The sequence below is a fragment of the Sceloporus occidentalis genome, unplaced genomic scaffold, assembly GCF_023333645.1.
Source record: "Sceloporus occidentalis isolate IW3139 unplaced genomic scaffold, rSceOcc1.0.p SCAF_8, whole genome shotgun sequence".
Lineage (NCBI taxonomy): Eukaryota > Metazoa > Chordata > Lepidosauria > Squamata > Phrynosomatidae > Sceloporus > Sceloporus occidentalis.
This window is the reverse complement of record NW_028316988.1, coordinates 13,798,343-13,820,406: the sequence shown is the minus strand read 5'-3', so window position 1 is coordinate 13,820,406 and position 22,064 is coordinate 13,798,343. Positions and strand designations below refer to the sequence as shown.

Sequence of the window (22,064 nt, the reverse complement as noted above, 5' to 3'; positions counted from 1 at the left end):
ACTAGGCATGGCTACAGAGTCGGCTGTTGCAACAACCGAAGGGTTACAGAGCACCATATACCTCCCCCTTTGCACAATCACACTATGCAATCCCAATGCAGCATCCTGTTCTAGTATTTTAAGTCAACGTCAACTGGACAAGGCAAGGGTTACCTATCCTGGTGCAGTTCCCTCCTTCCGAGTGTTTGGCATAACCCTCCTGGCACTTTTCGCAGTGAGGCCCAGCCGTGTGATAGAGGCATTCGAGGCATTCTCCCGTCTCTAGCTGGCAAACCCTCGGTGTCTGGACCGGGTCGACGTTCCCATTGCAATGACATCTGACACAGATGCTGTCGGAGCTGTAGTAGCCATCAGCGCACTGATTGCAGAGGGGTCCAGTGTAGCCAGGTCGGCACTTGTCACAGGTTGGCGCATGGCAGCCGGACTCTGTGGGTGGGAAGAAGCAACACTGGTCATTATTACAAATGGTCATTTTAGCTGTATTTTGGTTTTTCAGCTTGCCTGTTGACTTATGGCAACCCTATGAATTTCAGAGGATCAAAGCCCTCCTGGAGACCATATCAGCGTTCAGGGGACCTGTCTTACGTATATGGCAGCTGCCGGTGGACGTCACGGTGGAGCATGGGCAAAGGAGACACTCGTGGGGTTGTGAGTTGTTGTTGCGGTAGAACTGCCCTTTGCATTTCTCGCAGCGGGCGCCTTCTGTGTTTCCCTGGCAGTCCAAGCAAGCGCCTGAGAAACAAGCAAGCAGAAGACGGAGCGTTACAATGGTTAAATCCACAAAACAGTGATGCATTTATCGACCCATTGATAAAAATACATCATGCAAGCTTTCGAAACTCCACTGGCTTCTTCGTCAGGCAAAATATGTTCTTTAAAAATCATACAGGAGAAGAAAACGAGGACAATGAGAGCATCACAGGCCCACATTTTGCATCAGATAAAGGGGTAGCAGATGAACGCAGAATCACAGAATGCTGGAATCAGAGCTGGAAAGGGCTATCTATTCTAACCTCCTTCCACGCAAGACATAAAGTAAAACGTTTCTGATCCAATGTCTCTTACAAGGCCTCCATAGAAGGACAGTCCACCACCCTCCAAGGCAACCTGGTCCATTCTCCAATGGTTTTAATGGTCAAGATGTTCTTCCTAACCTTCATGTTGAGATGGGCTTCCCAAAAAGAGAGAGCATGGCAGCTTTACGCCAGTGGGCATCTGGGCATTGCTTTTTCCAAAGGTTAACCTCAAAACACACACACAGCAAGGATTTGTACCCTCAAAGAGACAGAAAAAGTTGCTTTCATTTTAATATATAGTAAGCCCTTGGTATCTATTTGGGAATTGGTTCCAGGACCCTCTATGGATAGTAGCATCCATGGATGCCCCAAGTCCCATTAAATACAGTGGCATAGCAAAATGGTGCCCCTTGTATAAAATGGCAAAATCAAAGTTTGGGTTTTTTTTGGGGGGGGGGATTTATACCTTTTAAAATATATTTTCAAGCTGTGGGCGGTTGAATCCATGGGGGGGGGGGGGGGAAATCCGTGGATACAGAGGACCGACTGTGTTCCTATCCTCCTTAGTTAAAAATAGAGAGTAAATGAACACATAGTATAGTAAATGAATGAGTTAAAACAGGGATGGCATCTCTCCTCTAAATGCCTGTCTGGAGTCGGTAATGGGCTGGATGAGGGAAAACAGACTCAGTTTGAATCCAGAGAAAACGGAGGTGCTCGTGATAGGCTCTCCTGGCCCGAGAATGGATGTTTGTCCACCTGTCCTGAATGGGGTCACGCTCCCCTTGAAGGACTCAGTTCGCAGTCTGGGGGTGCTCCTGGACTCGTCGCTCCACCTTACATCTCAGGTGGATGCGACGGTCAGGAGCACCTGTTATCAGCTTCGGCTGATACGCCAGCTGCAACCCTACCTGGGCCAGGGGGACCTTGAAACGGTGGTACATGCTCTGGTAACCTCTCGATTGGATTTCTGTAATGCGCTCTACATGGGGCAACCCTTGTACCACTCCCGGAAGCTACAATTGGTTCAGAATATGGCAGCAAGACTGGTCACTGGATCTTCCAGGGCCAGTCACATAACTCCTGTGCTTAAAGATCTGCATTGCCTGCCCATTCGCTTCTGGGCGCAATACAAGGTGTTGGCTATTATCTATAAAGCCCTAAATGGCTTGGGCCCAGGTTACTTGGCGGACCACCTCTCTCCATACAATCCGCCCCGCACACTCAGGTCTGCCGGGAAGCAACTACTACGAGTTCCAAACGCAAAATACTCTACAACAACACAGAGAGCCTTTTCCATCTCGGCCCCGCAGCTCTGGAACTCGCTTCCCGGCAAGCTCCGCTCGGCCACCTCCCTCGACCTTTTCAGGAAGGGGCTAAAAACCTTCCTTTTCCAGCAGGCTTTCCCCTAATGTCCCAGTTGTAGCCCCTGCTCTCCCTTTACTGTTTGCATTCGTGCTAGATCGGATGTTATTAATTTGTATCTTTTAATATGTATTAATTGATGTGGGTTTTTTGGTGACTTTGTAACACTGTTTTTATATTGTAACCCGCCTTGATCTTTGGAAAGGCGGGCTATAAATAAAGATTTTATTATTATTATTTATCAACTATCCTCCTTATATCCAAGTGGTCCAAACCAAAATCTCATGTCATTCTCCTTGTTGGCCACAAGATGGCGCCCAACTCACATCTTTGAGAAGGGTCTTCTGTTTGGAATTGCAAAGAAGCAAAAGCAGATGGAGCTCTATGGCAGTCTTTTGGGTGCAATAATGTCTATATTCAAGTGTGACTCCTCTTGGTATCGAACCCTTTCAAGCCTTCAGTTCCAAAGTGTTCTTTTTGGAAAGATTTGAAGAGTCGCTGGGGTTTTTTTATGCTGGGGTTGTTGCCCTAGATTTGCAAAATTTGCTTCCGCTTTTGCACATCTCAAGAGGAGGTGGAGGTGTGCAAAGTGGCAAGTTTCTTCAAAGGGTGACTTGCCATTGCCATCCTCTGAGGCTGGGAGAGTATTACTTGCCCAAGGTTATCCAGTGGGTTTACATGACTGAGCCGGGATTTGAACCCTGGTCCCTGGAGCCAAAGTCCGACGCTCAAGCAAATTATTATTATAATTATTTATGGGGTTTCCTTGGCAAGTTTCTTCAAAGGGAGGTTTGTCATTGCTATCCTCTGAAGCTGAGAGAGTATGACTTGCCCAAGCTTATCCAGTTGGCTTATATGGCTGAGCTGGGATTCGAACCCTGGTCTCCAGAGTCGTACAATTTAATAATTCTGTGATCAGTGGCTGCTTTTGAACCAAATTCTTGAACCAAACTGGCTGCTCCTCAAGGAAGCAGCCTCCCTCTGTCTCATGACAGGACCATCCCTGTATTGTTTTTATTGGAGAACCAGGTTCAAATCCCAGCTCAGTTGCCAGACAACCTGGGGCAAGTCACACTCTCTCAGCCTCAGAGGACAGCAATGGCGAACCCCTTCCAAAGAGCAACCTCAGCCAAACCTCTCCAGCGTTATATGCATTGCTTATATGCGTTGGAAATCCCCATTTACCTGTCCATGGGTCGCATTTTGAGGAATGGTTATTGCAATGGCAAGGTTCGCAAATCGTCCCGTTGAATTTGGAGTACCCTTCCTGGCATTCGGCGCATTTGGGGCCTGTGGCGCCGGCTTTGCATTGGCATCTTCCAGAGCTGTTTGGAAACAGAAGCAAGAAAACAAAGTCAAACCAATTGGTGAAGGTGGAGATAATCAGGAAAGTTGACATATCAGACCAAATAAATGGGAACAAACCCTATATATGACTTCCAATCAATCAATCGATCGATTTTATTTACAACCTTTGACCAAAGTATATATGACTTCCATAGCAAGGATTAATTTGCATAAAAGCAGAGAAAGGCAGCATAGAAATTAAAGGAATCAATGGATAATAAGAATGTAATAAAAGCAAAACCAAAGTAAGTCAGTACAGAATTGCAGCCAAATGGATGTCCTTTGCAGCATTTCAAATGTAGGGGATTTGAAAATGTATTTCTCATCCTCGGAGCAACCCTAACCCTGATCTTTGTGCCCCTTTAACTTTGAGATTCTTCATCTGGTGCGTATCAAGAAAAGGAAGTTATTAAACGTTTAAAAAGTCGGGGAGACCGCTTCCGGAAAGTTCAGATTCGAGGCCTCTCTGGACGGATGTTCGACTCGGATGCAGATGTCTGGAAGCCGCCGTCTGGTTTTGCAAAAGAATTAAAGCTTTCAGCTGCGGCCGAAAGCCTTCCCTCAATGCAGCCATAGAATAAAGCCATAAACAAGGTCCCCTTTCATAGCGCCTATGGATCATCTAGAAACCCTGCATGCTTTTTGAAAGGAAAGGTCGACGGTTATAATGGGATCCAACCACATCCACACGTATTCTGCTTTTAAAAGGCCGATTTTCTGTTGCACGGTGGGGGTTTTTAAGAATCAATTTCCCTTTCAAAGTAAGAATCAAAAGATGCCGACAAATTTCACTTGCGAACCAAACCCACATTCCACTTCCGTGCCTCTATGGTTTTTCATATGCATGACATAAAGGATCCAGTTTGACACCACTTTAACTCCTATGGCTCTATGGTTCTGCGTCCGTACTGCAGAAATGATCCAGTTTGATACCACTTTGGCTTCGATGGCTCTGTGCTTCTGCATCCGCACGGCAGAAATAATCCAGTTTGACATCATTTTAACTGCCATGGCTTAATGAGATGGAAGTCTGGGAATTGCAGTTTCGTGAGACATTTGGCCTACTCTGTCAGAGAAATCTGGTGACACAGCAAACTACAAATTCCAGATTTCCATTGCATTGATCCATGGCAGTTAAAGTGATGTCAAATTGGATTATTTCTCCAGTGCGTATGCAACCTACAACTCTGGAGACCAGGATTTGATGCCCCGCTCGGCCATGAAACCCATTGGATGACACTCTCTCAGCCTCAAGGGAAGGCCATGGCAAACCTCCTCGGAACAAATCTTGCCAAGAAAACCTCAGGATAGGTTCGCCTTTGCATCACCAGAAGTCGGAAATGACTTGAAGTCACACACCAACAACTTCCTCGAATCCGTGGTTGCATCCACACTGTGCAATTACAGCAGTTTGGTTCCACTTTAATGGGAGCGACAGGCAAGCCTCAGATGCAACTGGGGTGTGCACACATGTATTGATCTGCGGAGCTCCCGATGCCTTCCGATACTGTTCCCAGACTGAAAAAACCAAAGCTGGCACCCCCTCCGTCTCGCCCAGCCAGCCCACCCCATTCGCTGCCCTACTTCTGTGGCAATTTTGTATATTGCCAGAGGCTTAACACTGTCTGCTTCACTCTGTAATCACTGACCTCTCCATGGCCGGTCTTCAGCTGACTCAACAACAACAACAACAACAACAATAACAACAGAGCTTTCCTTTGCATTAAGAAGCAATTCTGATCACACTAATTCAACCAAGAGGACCCATTCTAACAGTGCTGTTGCTTCTTGTTGTGGTTGTTGGGTGCCTTCGAGTCGTTTCCGACTTATGGCAACCCTAAGGCGACCCTATCCTAGGGTTTTCTTGGCAAGATTTGCTCAGAGGAGCCTTGTCCTTGCTTTCTCCTGAGGCTGAGAGAGTGCGACTTGTTGGGTGCCGTCAAGTCATTTCCGACTTATGGCAAACCTATCCTGGGGTTTCCTTGGCAAATCTTCCTTGACAAGATTTGTTCAGAGAGGGTTTGCCATTGACATTTAGGACAGCCCTAAGTTTAAGTCCCACTGGCTCTCTGACAGACCAGGATGAATACCTCACTAAACTACAAATCCTAGGATTCTGTAGGATAGAGTCATGGCAGGTAAAGGGGTGACAAACTGCTTTAATTCTGCTGTTCTTCATCCCCAACATCATGCAATGCCTTCAAAGTTCCCTTTTTTTGTTCATGGCGGAGGAGGGTGAAAAAGGACCACTTTATTCCCCCAAAACACTGGAGCATTGTGCGGACCGCATTCCTCGCTTTATGCCTCCGCATGGAATCCATCTGCATGAAATCTGTCGAAGGAGTTGAAACACTCCACAAGTCTGAAAGGGCAAAGGGTTCCCCCCCACCACATTTCCCCCCCGAAATGTCAACATGCCAAGCGTGCCTGGTTCGCATTGCAACGCCTTCACTCTGGCCCCACTTTCTTAGTCCTAGTAATGGACCAAAAAGAGAGCTGCCCTCAAATGCCCACACTTTGCATTTGCAAAAATAAATTTCAGTAGGACTTTGGGGTGCAAAAGTTTCCCCCTTTGCTTCTTTCATCTCTCAATGCAATGCAATGGAGGTCAAATCTCACACCTTTGTAAGCCATGGCAAACCATGGTTAAGTGAAACCTGGCTTGCTCTCACATTCAGCAACAAGCCATGGTTTGTGGTGAGCAAGCCATGGTTTGTGATGAACAAGCCATGGTTTGTTAGCCAGCCATGATTTGTGGTGAACAAGCCATGGTTTGTTAGCCAGCTACGAACCAACATTTGGGTCTGTGGCTTTTGGCCAGTGGTCAGTTCAGGTCAGTGGAGCAATAAATCTGCTCTGGGTTTTCATCTAAATTCTGGAAGGAATTATCAAAGATGTGGAGGATAACACAAACGAGGATAACATCCATCATCCACAAAACAGTGATGCCTTCATTGGGCCAACCGAATGCAAAAAAAAATACACGTCGCAAGCTGTCGAAGTGGTTAGCAGGGGTAAGGATTCACAAATGCCCGCTCCTTACTTGAGGCAGGTGGAGGAAACGGAGCCCCCAGGGTGGCAACCACAGGCAAGGCAATGCCCACCGCTTTGCTCCAGGTAGTAGCTCTCTTCACATCTGTCGCACAGCTGGCCAGTGTAGCCTTGGTGGCATTCGCACTGCCCTGTGGTCGCGTTGCAGCCGCTCGGGTCCTTGCTCCCAACGGAGCTGCAGTTGCAAAAGATGTCTGCAAGAGGAAGGTCAGAAAGAAGACCAGAATTAAGACAGAGCAAGCATTTTTAAAACATAGAAGATCACTTATAGAAGCAGCACAGACTGAGTCTCCCTTCTCCAAAAGTGGTTTGGATTTTGGATATATATATACATTTTTACCAGATTTTGGAATATTTGCATAACTGTTATTGCTGTTGATAATCAACCTCAAATCGGTCTCGAATCATGGCGACCTACATACATATAGGGGTATACTGGGAACCAGTGTAGTGTACTGGTTTGAGTGTTGGACTACCAATGTGCGACGGCAATACAGAATGCAAACCCTAGTTGTTAAAAGCTGTCACGGTGGGTTTATTATTATTATTTATTCTCCATTCCATTTATATAATATACAAACTATTGTTTCCACGATTTGCTTCGGGCGTTTTTGTCAGTTACAGACTTGTTTAATATTTAACCAAGGAAAACATTTGGAGAGGAGTTGCAAAGGGGTGCCTTGAAAGCAAGAGGAAGCTTCAAAAATGAGGAACATCGTGACAACTGACAAAAACACACACAAAAATGAAACTGCTTTAACAAATCTGCCACTACGGAAACACATTGAAGAAGAAGTAAGTCCTGCAGAGACAAACCAGCCTTTGCAGGGAGACGGCTGCACCCTGGCACCCTGAAGCCAGTTTTATCAATTGGCAAATATGCCTTGGCATTAATCACATGCAAATAAGGAAAGAAATGAATGCCCCGACACAGTTGTTCCTATGCTTCGTATTCGCATTCAGAGGCAGAGGCGGCGGTTGCAATGGGAGGCAGGAAGCACTCCACATTCTCCATAAAGGCACTGAAGTGGGGAAGAGGAGGAAAAAGAGGGAGAAAGTATTAATTTGGCCATTTTTGGTGCACAACTGCCTTTTACTGTTTGGGATCCTTAAGTGTTAATCAAAGGTTTGCTAGGTTTCTCTCTGTAACCATGAGAACCATTCCTGGAGTTTTGAATCTGAATGACAAAAAGTGGAACATGCAGAAGAAAAGGAAGGAAGGAAGGAAGGAAGGAAGGAAGGAAGGAAGGAGAAAGGGAAGGTGGAAAGAAGTTAGGAATAAAAGGAAAAATGGGAGGGAGGGAGGTGTGAAAGGAAAGGAAAGAGGAAGGGAGGGAGGGAGGGTGGGCTAATGCACACTTCACAGTTACCAAAAGATCACATTCAGAGCTCTTTGGCTGCTGCCACACTGCAGAATTAATGCAGTTTGACACCGCTTTAACTGTCATGGCTCCATCCTACGGACTCCTGAGATTTGTACTTCGTTGAGGCCCCGGTGCTCTCTGACCAAGAAGGCTAAATAGCTCGCAAAACTATAAATCCCAGCACTCCATAGCCTTGAGCCGTGGCAGTTAAAGCCGTGTCAAACTGCATTCATCCTGCAGTGCGGATACAGTCGACATTATTGTTCTGTGCTTTCTGGTCAACTCCAGCATTGTTGTTGTTGTTGTTGTTATGGGCCTTCAAGTCATTTCCAACTTACAGCAACCTAAGGTGAGCCTTCCATGGGGCCAGATTTGTTCAGAGGAGGTTTGCCAGGGCTTTCTCATGAAAGCAATGTCTCGTGCATCTTCCCCATTTGCAAAATACAAGGCATCAGCTTGTTCTTCCAACCAGCGTACAAGCTCCTCCATAAAGGCTGATCAAAGGGAAACCTTCAAAGACGCAGCATGGCAAAGGAACCGTGTAAAACTAAAAGGAGACGTTCTCTAAATCTGCAAAAAATATAATAATACTTGACAAGAGGCCTCTTTGTTTCCCGTCTCTGCCACTAAAGCCACGGCCCTTGGAAGCATACTCCATTTCGCAAGGCATGAGCCCTGAAAAAGCTTAATGGTGGGACAATCCCCGCTTATGCTTCCAATTGTCCCCTGTGTGTTCAAGTCCAAATGTGGGCTCACCAATATCCATCTTGAATGCATATAATTGAACATAGTGTTTTCCAGGTGAAGTCTGGCATTGTAACTTTCCTCACTAATCTGAATACTATACTCCTGTTGATGTACACTAGAATGTCCTAGGATTGCTCTAGACTTTTAGTCCAGACGTTAAAAGACGTTAAAAGAGCCATCCAAGGAACTATCCTATTTGGAAGACAGGGTTTGGCACCTTGGATCGCTCCTTTAAATCTGGACTAAAAGGCGACTCCAATCCAGCTGTTGCCATTCCTCATTCATTGCTGGCTTCCTCTTAAAACCAACATTGCCATTTCTGCCCAGAAAGGCGGATGAAGATTTCGCCTGCCGGCTCTATCTCTCTCCGCTCCATCTGCAAGTGCTGACAGGCATTTCTACAGCGAACCTATTCAAATCTGCACCCTGTTTCGCCCCTCCACCTTTCTCCCCAAAAGCCAAAAATAATCTAAAGCAACTCAAGCTGCCGGCTCAGCGCAAAGCATGCAAATTTCCAACGCATATTCAAAGCAAGCACTTCTCCTGCAAAAAACTGTCTCCAGCAGCTGCCTGGCTTCATCCCGGGTGCAAAATGAACTTTCCAGGTGGCTTACGGAAGCGGTTCCTTCAAGTGCAAGGGGAATGGTCTTAATGCATTGCAGTCTCAGTCTCTGAAAGAAGTATTTTGGTGGAAAGATTGGTATACAACCACAACAGCGCATCTGCATGCCTTTTTTGAGCATTCGCCATGCTTTGCAAGCACTGGCTGGAATCTGTTGGTGCATCTGTTGTCTTTATGTGCCTTCAAGTTGACTTTGAACTATGACGACCTTGTCATAAGGTTTAGTTGTCTCTTTCCTATGGAACCCTGGGGTTTGTAGTTTGTTGCGGCACCAGAGCTCTCTGACAGGGAAGGCTGAGTATCCCACGAAACTGCAAATCCCAGGATTCCACTGCATGAGCCATGACAGTTAAACTGCATCAATTCTGCCCTGCAGATGCAGCCTACGTTGTTGTTATGTGCTTTCTAGTCCACTCCAGCTTTGTTTCCAACTTAAGGCAGCCTAAGGCTGGTAAGATTTATTCAAGAGGAGGTTCGCCATTGCCTTTCTCTGAGGCTGAGAGAGTGTGACTTGCCAAAGGTTCCCCCCATGGGTTTCCAGGGCTGAACAGACAGTGGCAGCATGGGCTCCCATAGCCAGTGGAGCATAATTCTGCTCCAGGTTGTTGTTGTCGTGCGCCTCCAAGTCCTTTCCGACTTACGGTAATCCTAAAGCAACCCTATCACAGCTTTAAAAGGCCTGTCCGAGGTGCCAAACATTTCCATCATGTGTCCAGCACCTTGGAGAGGTCCTTTAACACTGTCCCAAACCAGGACTTTTCTGGATTGTGAACCACCAGCTTGGTACTGAAGCTAGTTTAGATGCTTGCTGCCAGGAGGAAGAAGCCTATGGGCACAATAACCAATGTGCAAACTTTGCATTCAATTAATTCAGCAAGGATGCAAAGTCTTGCACTTCCCAATAGGCTTGGGCCAAAGCAAGCTGCTGCAGCCTCAGCTAGCTTATGTATAACTATTGCTTTCTTAACCATACTCTGATATTGCTTGGCCACATGTGTCCTGGTTCTTCTCCCAAAGGTTCGAAGATACAAACCAAGTGGTCAGGGGGAGAGAAACACCAGTCAATCCAGTTTCACTCAGGCTTGTTTCTTTGATTTCCCATTTCAACATAGCTCAGGGCCAGCTGGTCCACGTGTTGGAGGCATTACACACAGGTGTTTTAATGGGCATCCGCTCAGTAATTGTGTGTTCAGTGCTGCCCTTGCCTGACGTCAACGGTTGGCCTGGTGACAAAAAGCTCCTCCGGTTTGCTCTGCAGCAAGGCATTTGGTTTGCTTTTTTGCTGCGTCAAGGCTTGAGCAAACGCCTGTGCCAACAAAGAAGAGAGAAAGCCAGGACTGCTCTGTGCGAGAAATGGGAGCGCTTGGCAGAAAGGAAAAAGGGAAAGCTGGGGAAATAATGTCCCTCTCCACACTTTGTCCCCCTCTCTCACCCCGCTTTTGCAAACTTCACGGGGAAGAGTAAAGTTGTATTAGTTGTTTTTGCGTACGTTCAAGTCGCTTCCAACTTATGGCAACCCTAAGGCGAACCTGTCCTGAGGTTTTCTTGGCAAGGTTGGTTCAGAGGAGGTTTGCCATGGTATTCCCCTGAGGCTGAGAGAGTGTGACTTGCCCAAAGTCACTCGGTGGCTTCCATTGCCAAGCCAGGATTCGAACCCTGGTCTCCAGGGTTAGAGTACAACACACAAACCATTACACCACAGCTGCTTTTTAACATGCTGTGTTCATCTTCCCTTGGTCCCTTTTCTTTGGGTGCCTATATTTCTAAAGGCTCGACTGAAATTTTAAATTTCTGCAATGCTAGAAATTTGGGGACGGATGGGAAATTTCATTTGCATAGGCAGAAATCTTACGAGAGGAGTAACTCACCCCATACTTAGACCCCTTTGGAGTCCGTCCAAAGTTGTGGGTCTTTCTGTTAAGTCCCAAACCGTCAGGATCCTATAGATCTAGGACTGGAGGGATGAATGGCTGGGCAGCATCCAGCAATTAAAACACTGAAATATTTTCGCCTTCGCACCCACAACCTGAATTGTGAGCCAAAAAAACACAGAGTTCTGGCAGCCTCTGCAAATTATGCAACCGAGTTCGTTTGCAATTAAAAAGGAGAAAGGAGAACAGGAGGAGAAGATGGATGTTCTTTGGCTGCTGATTTCATATGAAATTAAAATTATCATTTACATGGTTCTGGAAGTCCCTACTAAAGGGTGGTTAGCCTAACTTGTCCTCTTTCTGTTGTCAGGGATAAATCTGTTTATTCAAACCAGCCTTTCCAAACTGACCTTGCTTGCTACCGAGAAGAAAGACATTTTAACTCTGAAATGCATGGGGTCACCATAAGTTGACTAGTGACTTGGAGGCACATTGCATATCAAGGCAGAAGTTGGAAAACAAACGTTGTTGCCTCCAGGCCAGTTCTAGCCTTTGGCGGAGTGCTGATGTTGTTGCTGTTGTTGTTGTTGTCATATGCCTTCTGGTCATTTCCAACTTATGGCAACCCTAAGATGAAGCGATCATGGGGTTTTCCATGGCCAGGTTTGTTCCAAGGAGGTTTGCCATTGTCTTCTCCAGAGGCTGAGAGCGTGACTTGCATTCAGTGGGTTTACATGGCCAAGCCGGGATTCGAACCCTGGTCTCCAGAGTCATAGTGCAATGCTCAAACCACTATGCCATGCTGGCTCTCTAGATAGCATATGCCTCCATGCAATTTGCCCTGCCATTGCAACACCTGGCAAGGTTTATCCTACCATTGCCATGGCTGAAGCAATGCATTGAGACTTGTGTAGTGAAGTTTCTACTCCAAGTGAGACACGCAACTCACTAGCTGACCTCGCTCTCTCAAATAATCCCAGTTCACAGGGCTATTTCCCAGGAAACTAATTGAACGTTTGGCCTAAATGTCCTACAAGCACCAGATCCTGTCTGATCTTAGAAGCTAACCAAGGCCAGCCCTGGATAGTTCTTGGATGGGAGACCATCAACAAATACAGCTGCTGTAAGGTGTATTTGAGAGGAAGAATCTGGTAAAACCACATCTGAGTATTTCTTGTCTAAGTAAGCCCTATGAAATCCAGGGAGCCACCATAACAGAGCCAACATGGCATAGTGGTTGGAGCGTTGGGACCATGAATCAGGAGATCAGGGTTTGAATCCCGGCTTGGCCATGCAAACCCATTGGGTGACTTTGTGATCCCAGTTTATTTGTTTTCCTTCTCTTCCATCTGAATAGAGGACCAATTGCACTTGGGGGTGTAGTTTTGAGAGCCAGTGTGGCGTAGTGGTTTGAGCATTCAACTACAACTCTGGAGACCAGGGTTCGAGTCCCCACTCGGCCATCGAAACTCACTGGATGACCCTGGGCAAGTCCCATTCTCTCAGCCTCAGATGATCCCAAGGGCAAACCCGTTCTGAACCAATCTTGCCAAGAAAACCCCATGATAGGGTCGCCATAAGTCAGAAACAACTTGGAGGCACACAACAACAACAATAACAACAACAACAACAACAACATTGATTTGCCCCATCTTTTGGGACTGAAAGCAGCTTTGCTTTAGGATCACCAGAAGTCAGAAAGGCACTCAACCACAACAAATGTTGCAACTTCGAAAGGGCTTCTTTGGAGCTGGTTGCCTTAAGGTCACCTTAGGGTTGCCGTAAGTCAGAACGACTTGACTACACACAACAACAACAATCCATAAGTCAACAGGTGACTTGAAGGCACAGACGCACCCTCCAGATCCCTAGCAGCCTGTCTGCTTCTATTGTTTATACTATGTTCATTCCAGATTTTGCTCTTGGCACAAACAAGCCTCTTGAATCGCGGAACGTTGGAGAGGTGCAAAGGAGGAGGAGACGCAAACCATGCACAGAATGTCCAAAGGCATTCCTTGGTTGAAAAGCAGAAAATGTCTAGGAAGTCAGGAGAGTGAGAAACTGACAAATATTTGCAAGGAGAAGATTGTTAAGGTCAGACCCCAAAAAAACAAATAACATTAAGAGACTGCCATTCATTATCAGGAGCCAGTCTCCGGTTTCTCAAGAGCGCCCAGGAGCCAAAATCATCTGGAAGGTGGCCAGGAGCGCCTTGGGTGTCCTGCTTGTCCTTGAAGGGCAACAGCTCCCCGGAGGAATAAAACCATTTTGTTTGTCTGCTTCTGAATTGCCACATCTTTGCTTCCGGAAGAATCAGCCTCAGCGGGTGTCTATTTGGAAAATTGGTTTTTCCCCCCTTTCTCCTTGTTAAACTGATGATCTCTCATGGAGCGATGGGAGCCTTTCCCATAAGGGTCCAGTGTGATGTGGTGATTTAAGTGTTGGGTTATGACTCTGGGGACCAGGGTTCGATTCCCAGCTTGGCCATCAAACCTACTGGGTGATCTTTGGCAAGTCACATACTCTCAGCCCATGGCAAACCTTCTCCGAACAATCTTGCCATGAAAACCCCATGATAGGTTCTCCTCAGGGTGGCCCTAAATCAGAAACAACTTGAAGACACAGAAAACAATAACCACCGAAATCAATGGTTGGAAGGAGACCTCAGAGCGCTTGCTGGAAAGATGGCCCAGTCCAGTTATAGCACTACCATTCCACTTTAACTGCTGTGGCGAAATGCTATGAAATTGTTGGATTTGCAATTTAGAGAGGGGAACTTGGAAGTCTCAAGCAGGGAGCTGTAGTGCCTCCCCAAACTGCAAATCCCAAGATTGCATAGCATGCACCCATGGCAGAGTGGTGCTATAACTGTGTCATGTGAAGGAGCCCATGGTGACGTGACATCTCCGAAGAAAGCAGAAGAGCTTGGGAGCGAGGAGCTGCAAGTAACAGTTGGCTGCATCTGCATTGCAGAAATAATCCAGCTTTAATTGACGTGGTTGAATCCCATGGAATCCTGGGTATGTAGTTTGTTGTGGCCCCAGAGCTCTCCGACAGAGAAGGCGAAATATCTCACAAAGCTACAGAATCCCATTGCAAGGAGCCGCAGCAGTTAAAGCAGTGTCAAAATGTATTAATTCTGCAGTGCAGACGCAACCTAGGAATCATTGGGGTTGCAGAGACAGCTGGTACTGATGGGTGAGTCTGGGCGCATGGCACTTCCGGATATGATTAAGTTTCCAGCTTCTGCTTCTGCTGCTGGAGGGCAGGAAAGGACAGCCAGGCACAGCAGACGCTCCCGTCTCAACCTATTTTACGGTGGTCTCACAACCACCCTTCTAGGGGTCTGTCCCTATATGACATTACGGGCAAGCTGCTGCTAAGAGTCAAACCCTGTGGGTTGCTGTGCATTGGCGCATACACTCCCGCTTTCCTTGCAAACTTGACAAGGAGTGGAAACAGCTAAGGGAAGGTATAATAAGAGCATTGAAAATCCCCCCATAAGAATTCTTTCCCCATAATAGTTTGTTGGCCACGGAGGACATCTCTGCTAACTGTCCCAATTTGGCACAGAAGGATCTTCAGCATCTCGCTCTTTGCAATGCTAGGAATTTGGGGAGTGAAGGAACGTTTGGTGACATGGGAGAGGAGAAGTACAATATCACTCCTGGTCACAAACAAAAATAATGACCATGGAGGAATGCCGTGAATTCAACCCAGACAATAAGGAAATTGAAATACAGGTGGCCCTCCATATCTACAGATATGCAGATATCTGCAGATCCATAGAGTCAACCATCCATGGCTTGAAAATATTTTTTAAAAAATACTAATCCCAAAAAGTCAAACCTTGAAATTGCTGTTTTATATAAGGGGCACCTTTTCACCATTTAATGGCATAAAATCCACCGATTTCGGTATCCACGGAGGTCCGGGAACCAAATCCCAGCAGATACCAAGGCCCCACTATAGTTAAATGGGTTCCTATATCTAGGATGAGACATTGATAAGAATGGAGGTGGAAGTTATGAAATCAGAAGAAGACTAGGAATGGGAAGGCTGGCCATGAAAGAACTAGACAAGATCCCAAAATGTAACGCTATACTGTACAACTGAACACCAAAGTTAGGATCGTCTAAGCCATTGTATTCTCCATTGCCATGTACGGATATGAGATCTGGACAGTGAAGAAAGTGGATAAAAGGAAAATCAACTCATTTGAGATGTTTTGATGGAGAAGAGCGCTAAGGATCCCATGGACGTCCCAAAAGACAAACAAGCCTGGAAGCCAAGATGACATGTTTACATACCATGGCTGCCTCCTATGGAAGGAGTACTGGGTTTTGCAATGTGGAGAGAGCGCTAGAGCTTTTTAGCTGAGACGTCTAAGTACCCTTTCCTAAACTGCAAATCCCAGGGTTGCATAGGATGCATCCATGGCAGTTATATAGAGGAACGATAGTGTTGTATAATCTGAAAAGACCCAGAGAGAGAGGCGCTTGACTTGGCCACTCTTGGATAGGAGCAAGATTTGTTTTTCCAAGAGATGCATTGCTACCGAAGTGAGTAATAGGTTCAGGTAACGTCCCAGTTCACCTCCACCTTTGTTTTCCCTTAAACACACACATTTCCACACCTACTTCCACCCCATTTTGCAAAAAGAGAAACCTAGAGCATGTTGCATAACATGGGGTCAAATGCAAGAATACCGAATTGCCTGGGTAACCCCCTTTTGATTTCTAAACGCCCAAGATGACTCTGTCTTTCTGCTCCTCGGTTGCTTTCCAAAATACTTAGACCTTGTCTCTTTTACCCAAACGCATCTGATTTAATCTTACGGCTCCCGGCGCAAGGAAAAGAGAAATGATTCTCATTTCAAGCCTTCTTGCAAACAAAGTTCCCCCAAAATTAATCAAACAGAACAGACCTGTTGGCTCTTGTCAGTTCGGGTTTCATTCCCTCTTTGTTTTTAACGTCTCCCTTTTCTCCCCTCGAGTCCTTCTTGTCTATTTATGGCATTTTCTTCTGTCAAATACTTTTTTGGGGTTATCTTGCCCTCAAAGCATTGATGATGCAGGAATCTCTCTCGTCTCAGATATTTGCTAGGGTTGGCGCAGATATTTCTTGGGGGCATGGGTTTTTTTGCATTGCATTATTATTATTTAATCCCTTTCTACCCCATTTCCCATGACTGTTTTGAAAGGAAGAAAAACAACCACATTTTTTAAAAGATCATAAAAGCACATGAACTTGCAAGAATTAATGCATACGAAATTTGCAGAACGGAGGGGTAAGTGCAAGTCACACTCTCTCAGAAAGTCAAAACCAAAACCCTTCTGAACCAATCTTGCCAAGAAAACACCGCAATAGATTCACCTTGGTTTGAGGGTCAGACTATGACTCTCAATTCCCATCTTGGCCATGAAACCCACTTTGGGCAAGAAGTCACACTCTCTCAGCCTCAGGGGAAGGCAATGGCAAATCCTCATCCGAAGAAATCTTACCAAGAAAACCCCATGATAAGTTTGGTTTAGGATCGCCATAATTCAGAAACATCTTGAAGGCATACAACACACACACAATGTCTCCATACGTCAGCAATGACACATAAGTCCTATTAGGATCAAGCCAGGGAGGGAAAAAAAAGAGCAAGTAATCCCAGTTCAGCCCTAAAAGGGTTGAGAACACAACAATCCCAAGCCAGACCCCTTAAAGTTAAGCCTTGCATGGATAAATCTGTCCGTTTTGGTTTATCATGCATTCGTTTTTTTAAAGAAACCCCAAATTCTTCCCATCCCAAATATGAAGAAATTGGAGGACCGTGTTGCATTTCATAAATCTCTATTGCAATGAAATGCTTACCCATCCCTAATCCAAAGCCACATGTTTCAGAGAACAGTGGTCTGGGTAGCTAGAGAAAACATTGTAAATCTTCCGTTACCGTTTACAAAACAGGTTAGGCCTAAAGCTGTGTATGCCTTAAAGGACAAGGATATGCAAGAGAGAGGTCAGGAGCAACTCCGCTAAACAAGGAACTGTTTAAATCAACTCCAAAATACAAAACCTTGTTCTGCCAGAATATTATAAGCATCACCCTCCTTGCTAATTTACTGTTTGCAAACGGTAAAACCAGCTTTGGATAATCTGCTAGAGGGCTTAGCACCGACACAGACAGACAAATCTTAGTCCGGCAAACTAAAGTCAAAAGCATATAGATTTTGCAATAGAAATTAATTTGCGCTGACAGTCTTTCCCAAATAAATGTACTTAAAAGTCAACAAATGGGGTAGAAAACACAGACACCTCCATCTCTGAAACTGTCTTACTTATTAGCTCTAAGGAGAGATGTTTTTAGAGTATTGAAATGAGACCGATCGATCGCCAAACAGATAGACGTCATGGGATGTTTATGACCATTCTGTGCAGTCTGAAGTTTGTTTGCTTGTTCCCCAAACTATGATATAAGGAAGCAACGCCAATGATATAACCAACCTGACATTAAATTATGGAGACAACAAGCCACTTTGCAATAACACAACACAGAAGAGGATCCTCCACAGATTGCAAACGGAAAAAGGTTCGGCCGACAGATGGTGGTCTGAGTCATTCACAGACTTTGGGAATGAAGGAAAAGTTGAACTCGGGTGTCTCTGGTCAGAGCCCAATGGAGATGAAGGATGAATTTTGTCTTAAGGTAGTCAGCCCTTGTACAAGTCCTTCATCAATTTGTGAGAAAACACATTGAGTCGAACGTTGTGTTCTTAATGCCAAATGACGAGTTAAATTGGATTGCCAAATATTAGCCTACAGATTGCAGCAAGCAAACGTGGCAGCCGAAAAAGTCATTGCAATTCATAGTTTTTAGCATGTTCTAGAATATGCATACACACACACACACACACACACACAGTGTGAGCCTGGGTATATATACGCCACACAGTACATATATACGCCACTCTCTTCCATGTCAGCATTCTCTGAAGACGCCAGCCACAGATGCGGCAAAACGTCAGGAATAAACTCTTCTAGGACATGGCCACATTGCAACATATATTTAGTATGACCATTGGTTCCCAAACTTTGATCCTCCAGGTATTTTGGACCCCGGCTCCCAGAATTCCTGACCATTGGGGATTCTGGAAGTTGAAGTCCAAAACACCCGGAGGACCAAAGTTTGGGAAGCCTTGTAAGTGACCCCAACTGTAACCTGGAGCATAGTAGCCTATGCAAACCTTAGTGCATGAGAAGTAACTTCTAAATTGTCCAAAATTGATTCACTTATTAAAATTTATTCTGGAATCGGCACCACAATTGATGGCATTTTCCAGCTTCTTTGGTTCAGTCTCATTCAGTTGCTTTTTCTGACCCAGTTGCTCCTCTCCACAAACTCATGTGAAGCAGACCATTATTTGACATTTGGATTCGGAAAGGAATTTCTGGTACTCCCGGAACATTTTCCGAGTTGGAGAAATGCGCGTGCCGAGCCAAGTAACGTCTAGGTTTTGACAATGTCATTAACTCTCTTTAATAAATCCCCTTTGCAAAGTCATGACCTGCGGAATATTACCCACCAAGCCCTTCTTGTGGTGCAAAATGTTGTTCTTTTTCAAAACACACACAGACACAGTGTGCAAAACTAAAAATAGCTGAACCAAAGAGAGACATCAGGATGTTGCAAGGAGAAGGATGAGATTTTGCAGATGGAAAGGAGCAACGGCAATGCAAGGGAGAGAACAAATTAAGACGCACACTAAGCCGGGAACATCAATGGCGACAAAACACACAACGCACTTACTTAGCGAGATCACACAAGTTTAAAAAATGGGTGCATTAAAAATGCATGCGGCATTAATCAGCTATGCAGCATGACATGCCAGCATTTCCATAAATAATACAGGATGGAAATGTACAGCGGTGTTATCAATTAATCGAGGCACCGGATCCTGTCTGATCTTGGAAGCTGAGCAGGGTCGGCTCTGGTTAGTGCTTGGATGGGAGACCGAGGTGCTATATATTTTAAAAAGAGAGATAGAAAATTCTAAATTTTCACGCGAGAATCCTCCAAAAAGCATAGAGTAAATGCATAATGTTGGTGGAGTAATGTGCTGTGATCCACACCCTTTGGGGAGCCTTGTTGTTGTTGTTGTTGTTGTTGTTGTTGTTGTGTGCCTTGAAGTTGTTTCTGACTTATGGCGAACCTATCATAGGGTTTTCATGGTTAGGAACATGGCCAGAGACATTTAAGCCAGCATTCACATATGTAAACCTGTGTCTAGAATGCCCTCTGCAACATTTTTAAAGAAGGTTTTTTCCTATCACATTTCCTCTACTGATGTTATCTCAGTCACCTTTATGACACCCCTGTAAGGCAGGCCAGGGCTGGTGACGCTTAGGGGCACAACCCACAGCTGTCAACGCATTCTTGGCATAACAGAGATCTCAAAACTGGGGACTTTCTGATTTCCAGCAACGTACGTCAGTTGTCCCAGTTTGATTAATCCTCTGCCATCCCACTTTTCCAGCTATTTTTCAAATATCCCAGTTTCTTTCTTTCCCCTTTTGCACTCAGTTCGCTTCAAAATACTGCAAAAGAAGTAAACATGCAAAGCTGCCAGGTCCTAGACCAGTGATTCCTAAACTCTGGCCTTCCAGAGGTTTTGGACTTCAGCTCCCAGAATCCTTAACCATTGGCCAGGATGGCTGGGGTTTCTGGGAGTTGAAGTCCAAAACACTTGGAGGACCAAAGTTTGGGAACCACTGTCTAGACATAGAAGGCTCTGGCAAAAGCAAATCGCTGCAGCCCTTCCTAGCTTCTCAGTTTCTCATCCTTAATGTCATCTTGATCATGCTCTGATGTTTGGCCAAACATGTCCCTGTTTTCATTTGGGAAATAATGGAGAGTAAGATGCTCCCAAATGTTTCAAGAGAGGCAAGAAAAGAAACGAAAAGAGGTTAACTTTTTAAAAAGGAACTTTAAAAAGGAGCTTTTGCAATTTTGCAAAGCCGCCGTTGCAACCGACAGGCATTTGCAAGCTTCCTTCCCCCTTTTCCTTTTCCATTATTTTTAACCATTTTTCATTATACTACAGGTTGAATCTCTCTTATCTGAAATGTTTAGACCAGAGGTGTTTCAAATTTTGAAATTTTTCAATTTTGGTATATTTGCATAGGCATATTGAGATATCTTGGAGATGGCACCCAAGTCTAAATATGAAATTCATTTCCGTTTTGATGCGCCTTGTGTACTTAGCCTGAAGGTGAATTTATACACAATATTTGTAATAATTTGGTGTATGAAGCAAAGTTTGGGTCTGCTGAACCATCCAAAAACAAAGGTGTCACTCCCTCCGCCATCCGGGTGGGCGATTTTGGATTTCGGAGTATTTTGGATTTTGAAATGCCATGTAAAAGAGACTCAACCCAGCTTGGCAATGAAACCCATTGGGTGGCTTTGAGCAAACCACACTCTCTCAGCCTCAGAATAAACATCCACTGGACAAATCTGGTCAAGAAAACCCCATGATAGGGTTACCGTAAGTCTCGAAAACAACTTGAAGGCATGTAACAACAAATTTTGTTTTAATCTCTGGGAGCCAATTTGAGTCAAATAGGCAGAATATTAAATACACAAACACACACACACACTTGTGTATTTGGCCCCAGGGCTGGAATTTCCACAATCCTGACACATGCTATAAAGAAACCCTTGTGGTTCATTTGCAAGGGATTGCAAAGGCAAGTCGGTGTGTTCCAGCTTATTCGTGGCCAAGAATTTGGAGCAATAGTTTTGCATTGTACTTTTGGATAGCCGTGGACTGCAGCTCCCATAGCAAAGACCCGGGTTCAAGCAAACAGAGACAAGCACCTACTATATAAACCAAGCCGGCTGCATTCCACACCCGCCGGATTTCACAACAGGACTTTCTGCATCCCTGAAGACATGACTTCACTCTGACACACGCCGCATCAACTAGATCAACCTGGAGGACAACCAAAACTTCAATGTGTCACAGGTCAAAGCCTCTGACCCAGAGCATGGGGGGGGGGGAATCTTATTTTGGACTACAACTCCCCAAATCTCCCCCAGTTTAGCACGGTGTTGTATGGGAGATTTGGAGAGTTGACCAAATTTAACTCTTCCAAGCCTTGCATTCATCCAAAGATGCCAACGGAGATGAATCACGTCAGCAACCGCAAACCACAACGGTGGACCCAACATGACCAGAAGTGATGCCTCACCACTTTGGGGTTTGGGTTTGGGCCAATTTTTTCAGGGTTTTGTTCATTTTTAAGGGTTTCATGGCCGAGCTGGGAATCAAACCATGGCTGATTCTTGGTCCTCCAGATATACTGGATTGAAAGACCCATTATCCCTAGCAGGACCAAGTGCTCTTTGCAGTAGATGGCATGCCAAGGAGAAGGCCTCTGTGGTTACGAATGTCAGGAGATCACACCTCGCCCTCGTGGTTCCTAGTCTTGAGTCTTTTCAGCCAGGCAAACCAGCCGGTATGGAAACAAAACAAAACACTCCCAAGTACATTTAAGCAACCTGTAAAAGGACTTGCTGTTTATAAAAGGTGTTGCCCATTTGAAGACTCAGAAACCTTCCCATGCTGTTTCATCGTTGTTGTCGTGTGCCTTCAAGTCCTTTCTGATGTATGGCAACCCTAACTATCAGCTC

The 22,064-nt window shown here is 45.3% G+C and overlaps 1 protein-coding gene across 1 annotated transcript in view; it reads right to left on the bottom strand.

The window, feature by feature from the left end:
* The window catches only part of MEGF9 (multiple EGF like domains 9), a 30,682-nt gene that overhangs the window by 3,748 nt on the left and 4,870 nt on the right, over positions 1-22,064 (bottom strand). Inside the window, exons 2-5 of the mRNA XM_089534886.1 lie at positions 6,772-6,973; positions 3,567-3,706; positions 586-732; positions 154-426 (exon numbers count right to left, since the gene is read on the bottom strand). Of these exons, the coding sequence (XP_089391012.1) occupies positions 154-426; positions 586-732; positions 3,567-3,706; positions 6,772-6,973 (762 nt within the window). The remainder of the gene's footprint in view (positions 1-153; positions 427-585; positions 733-3,566; positions 3,707-6,771; positions 6,974-22,064) is intronic.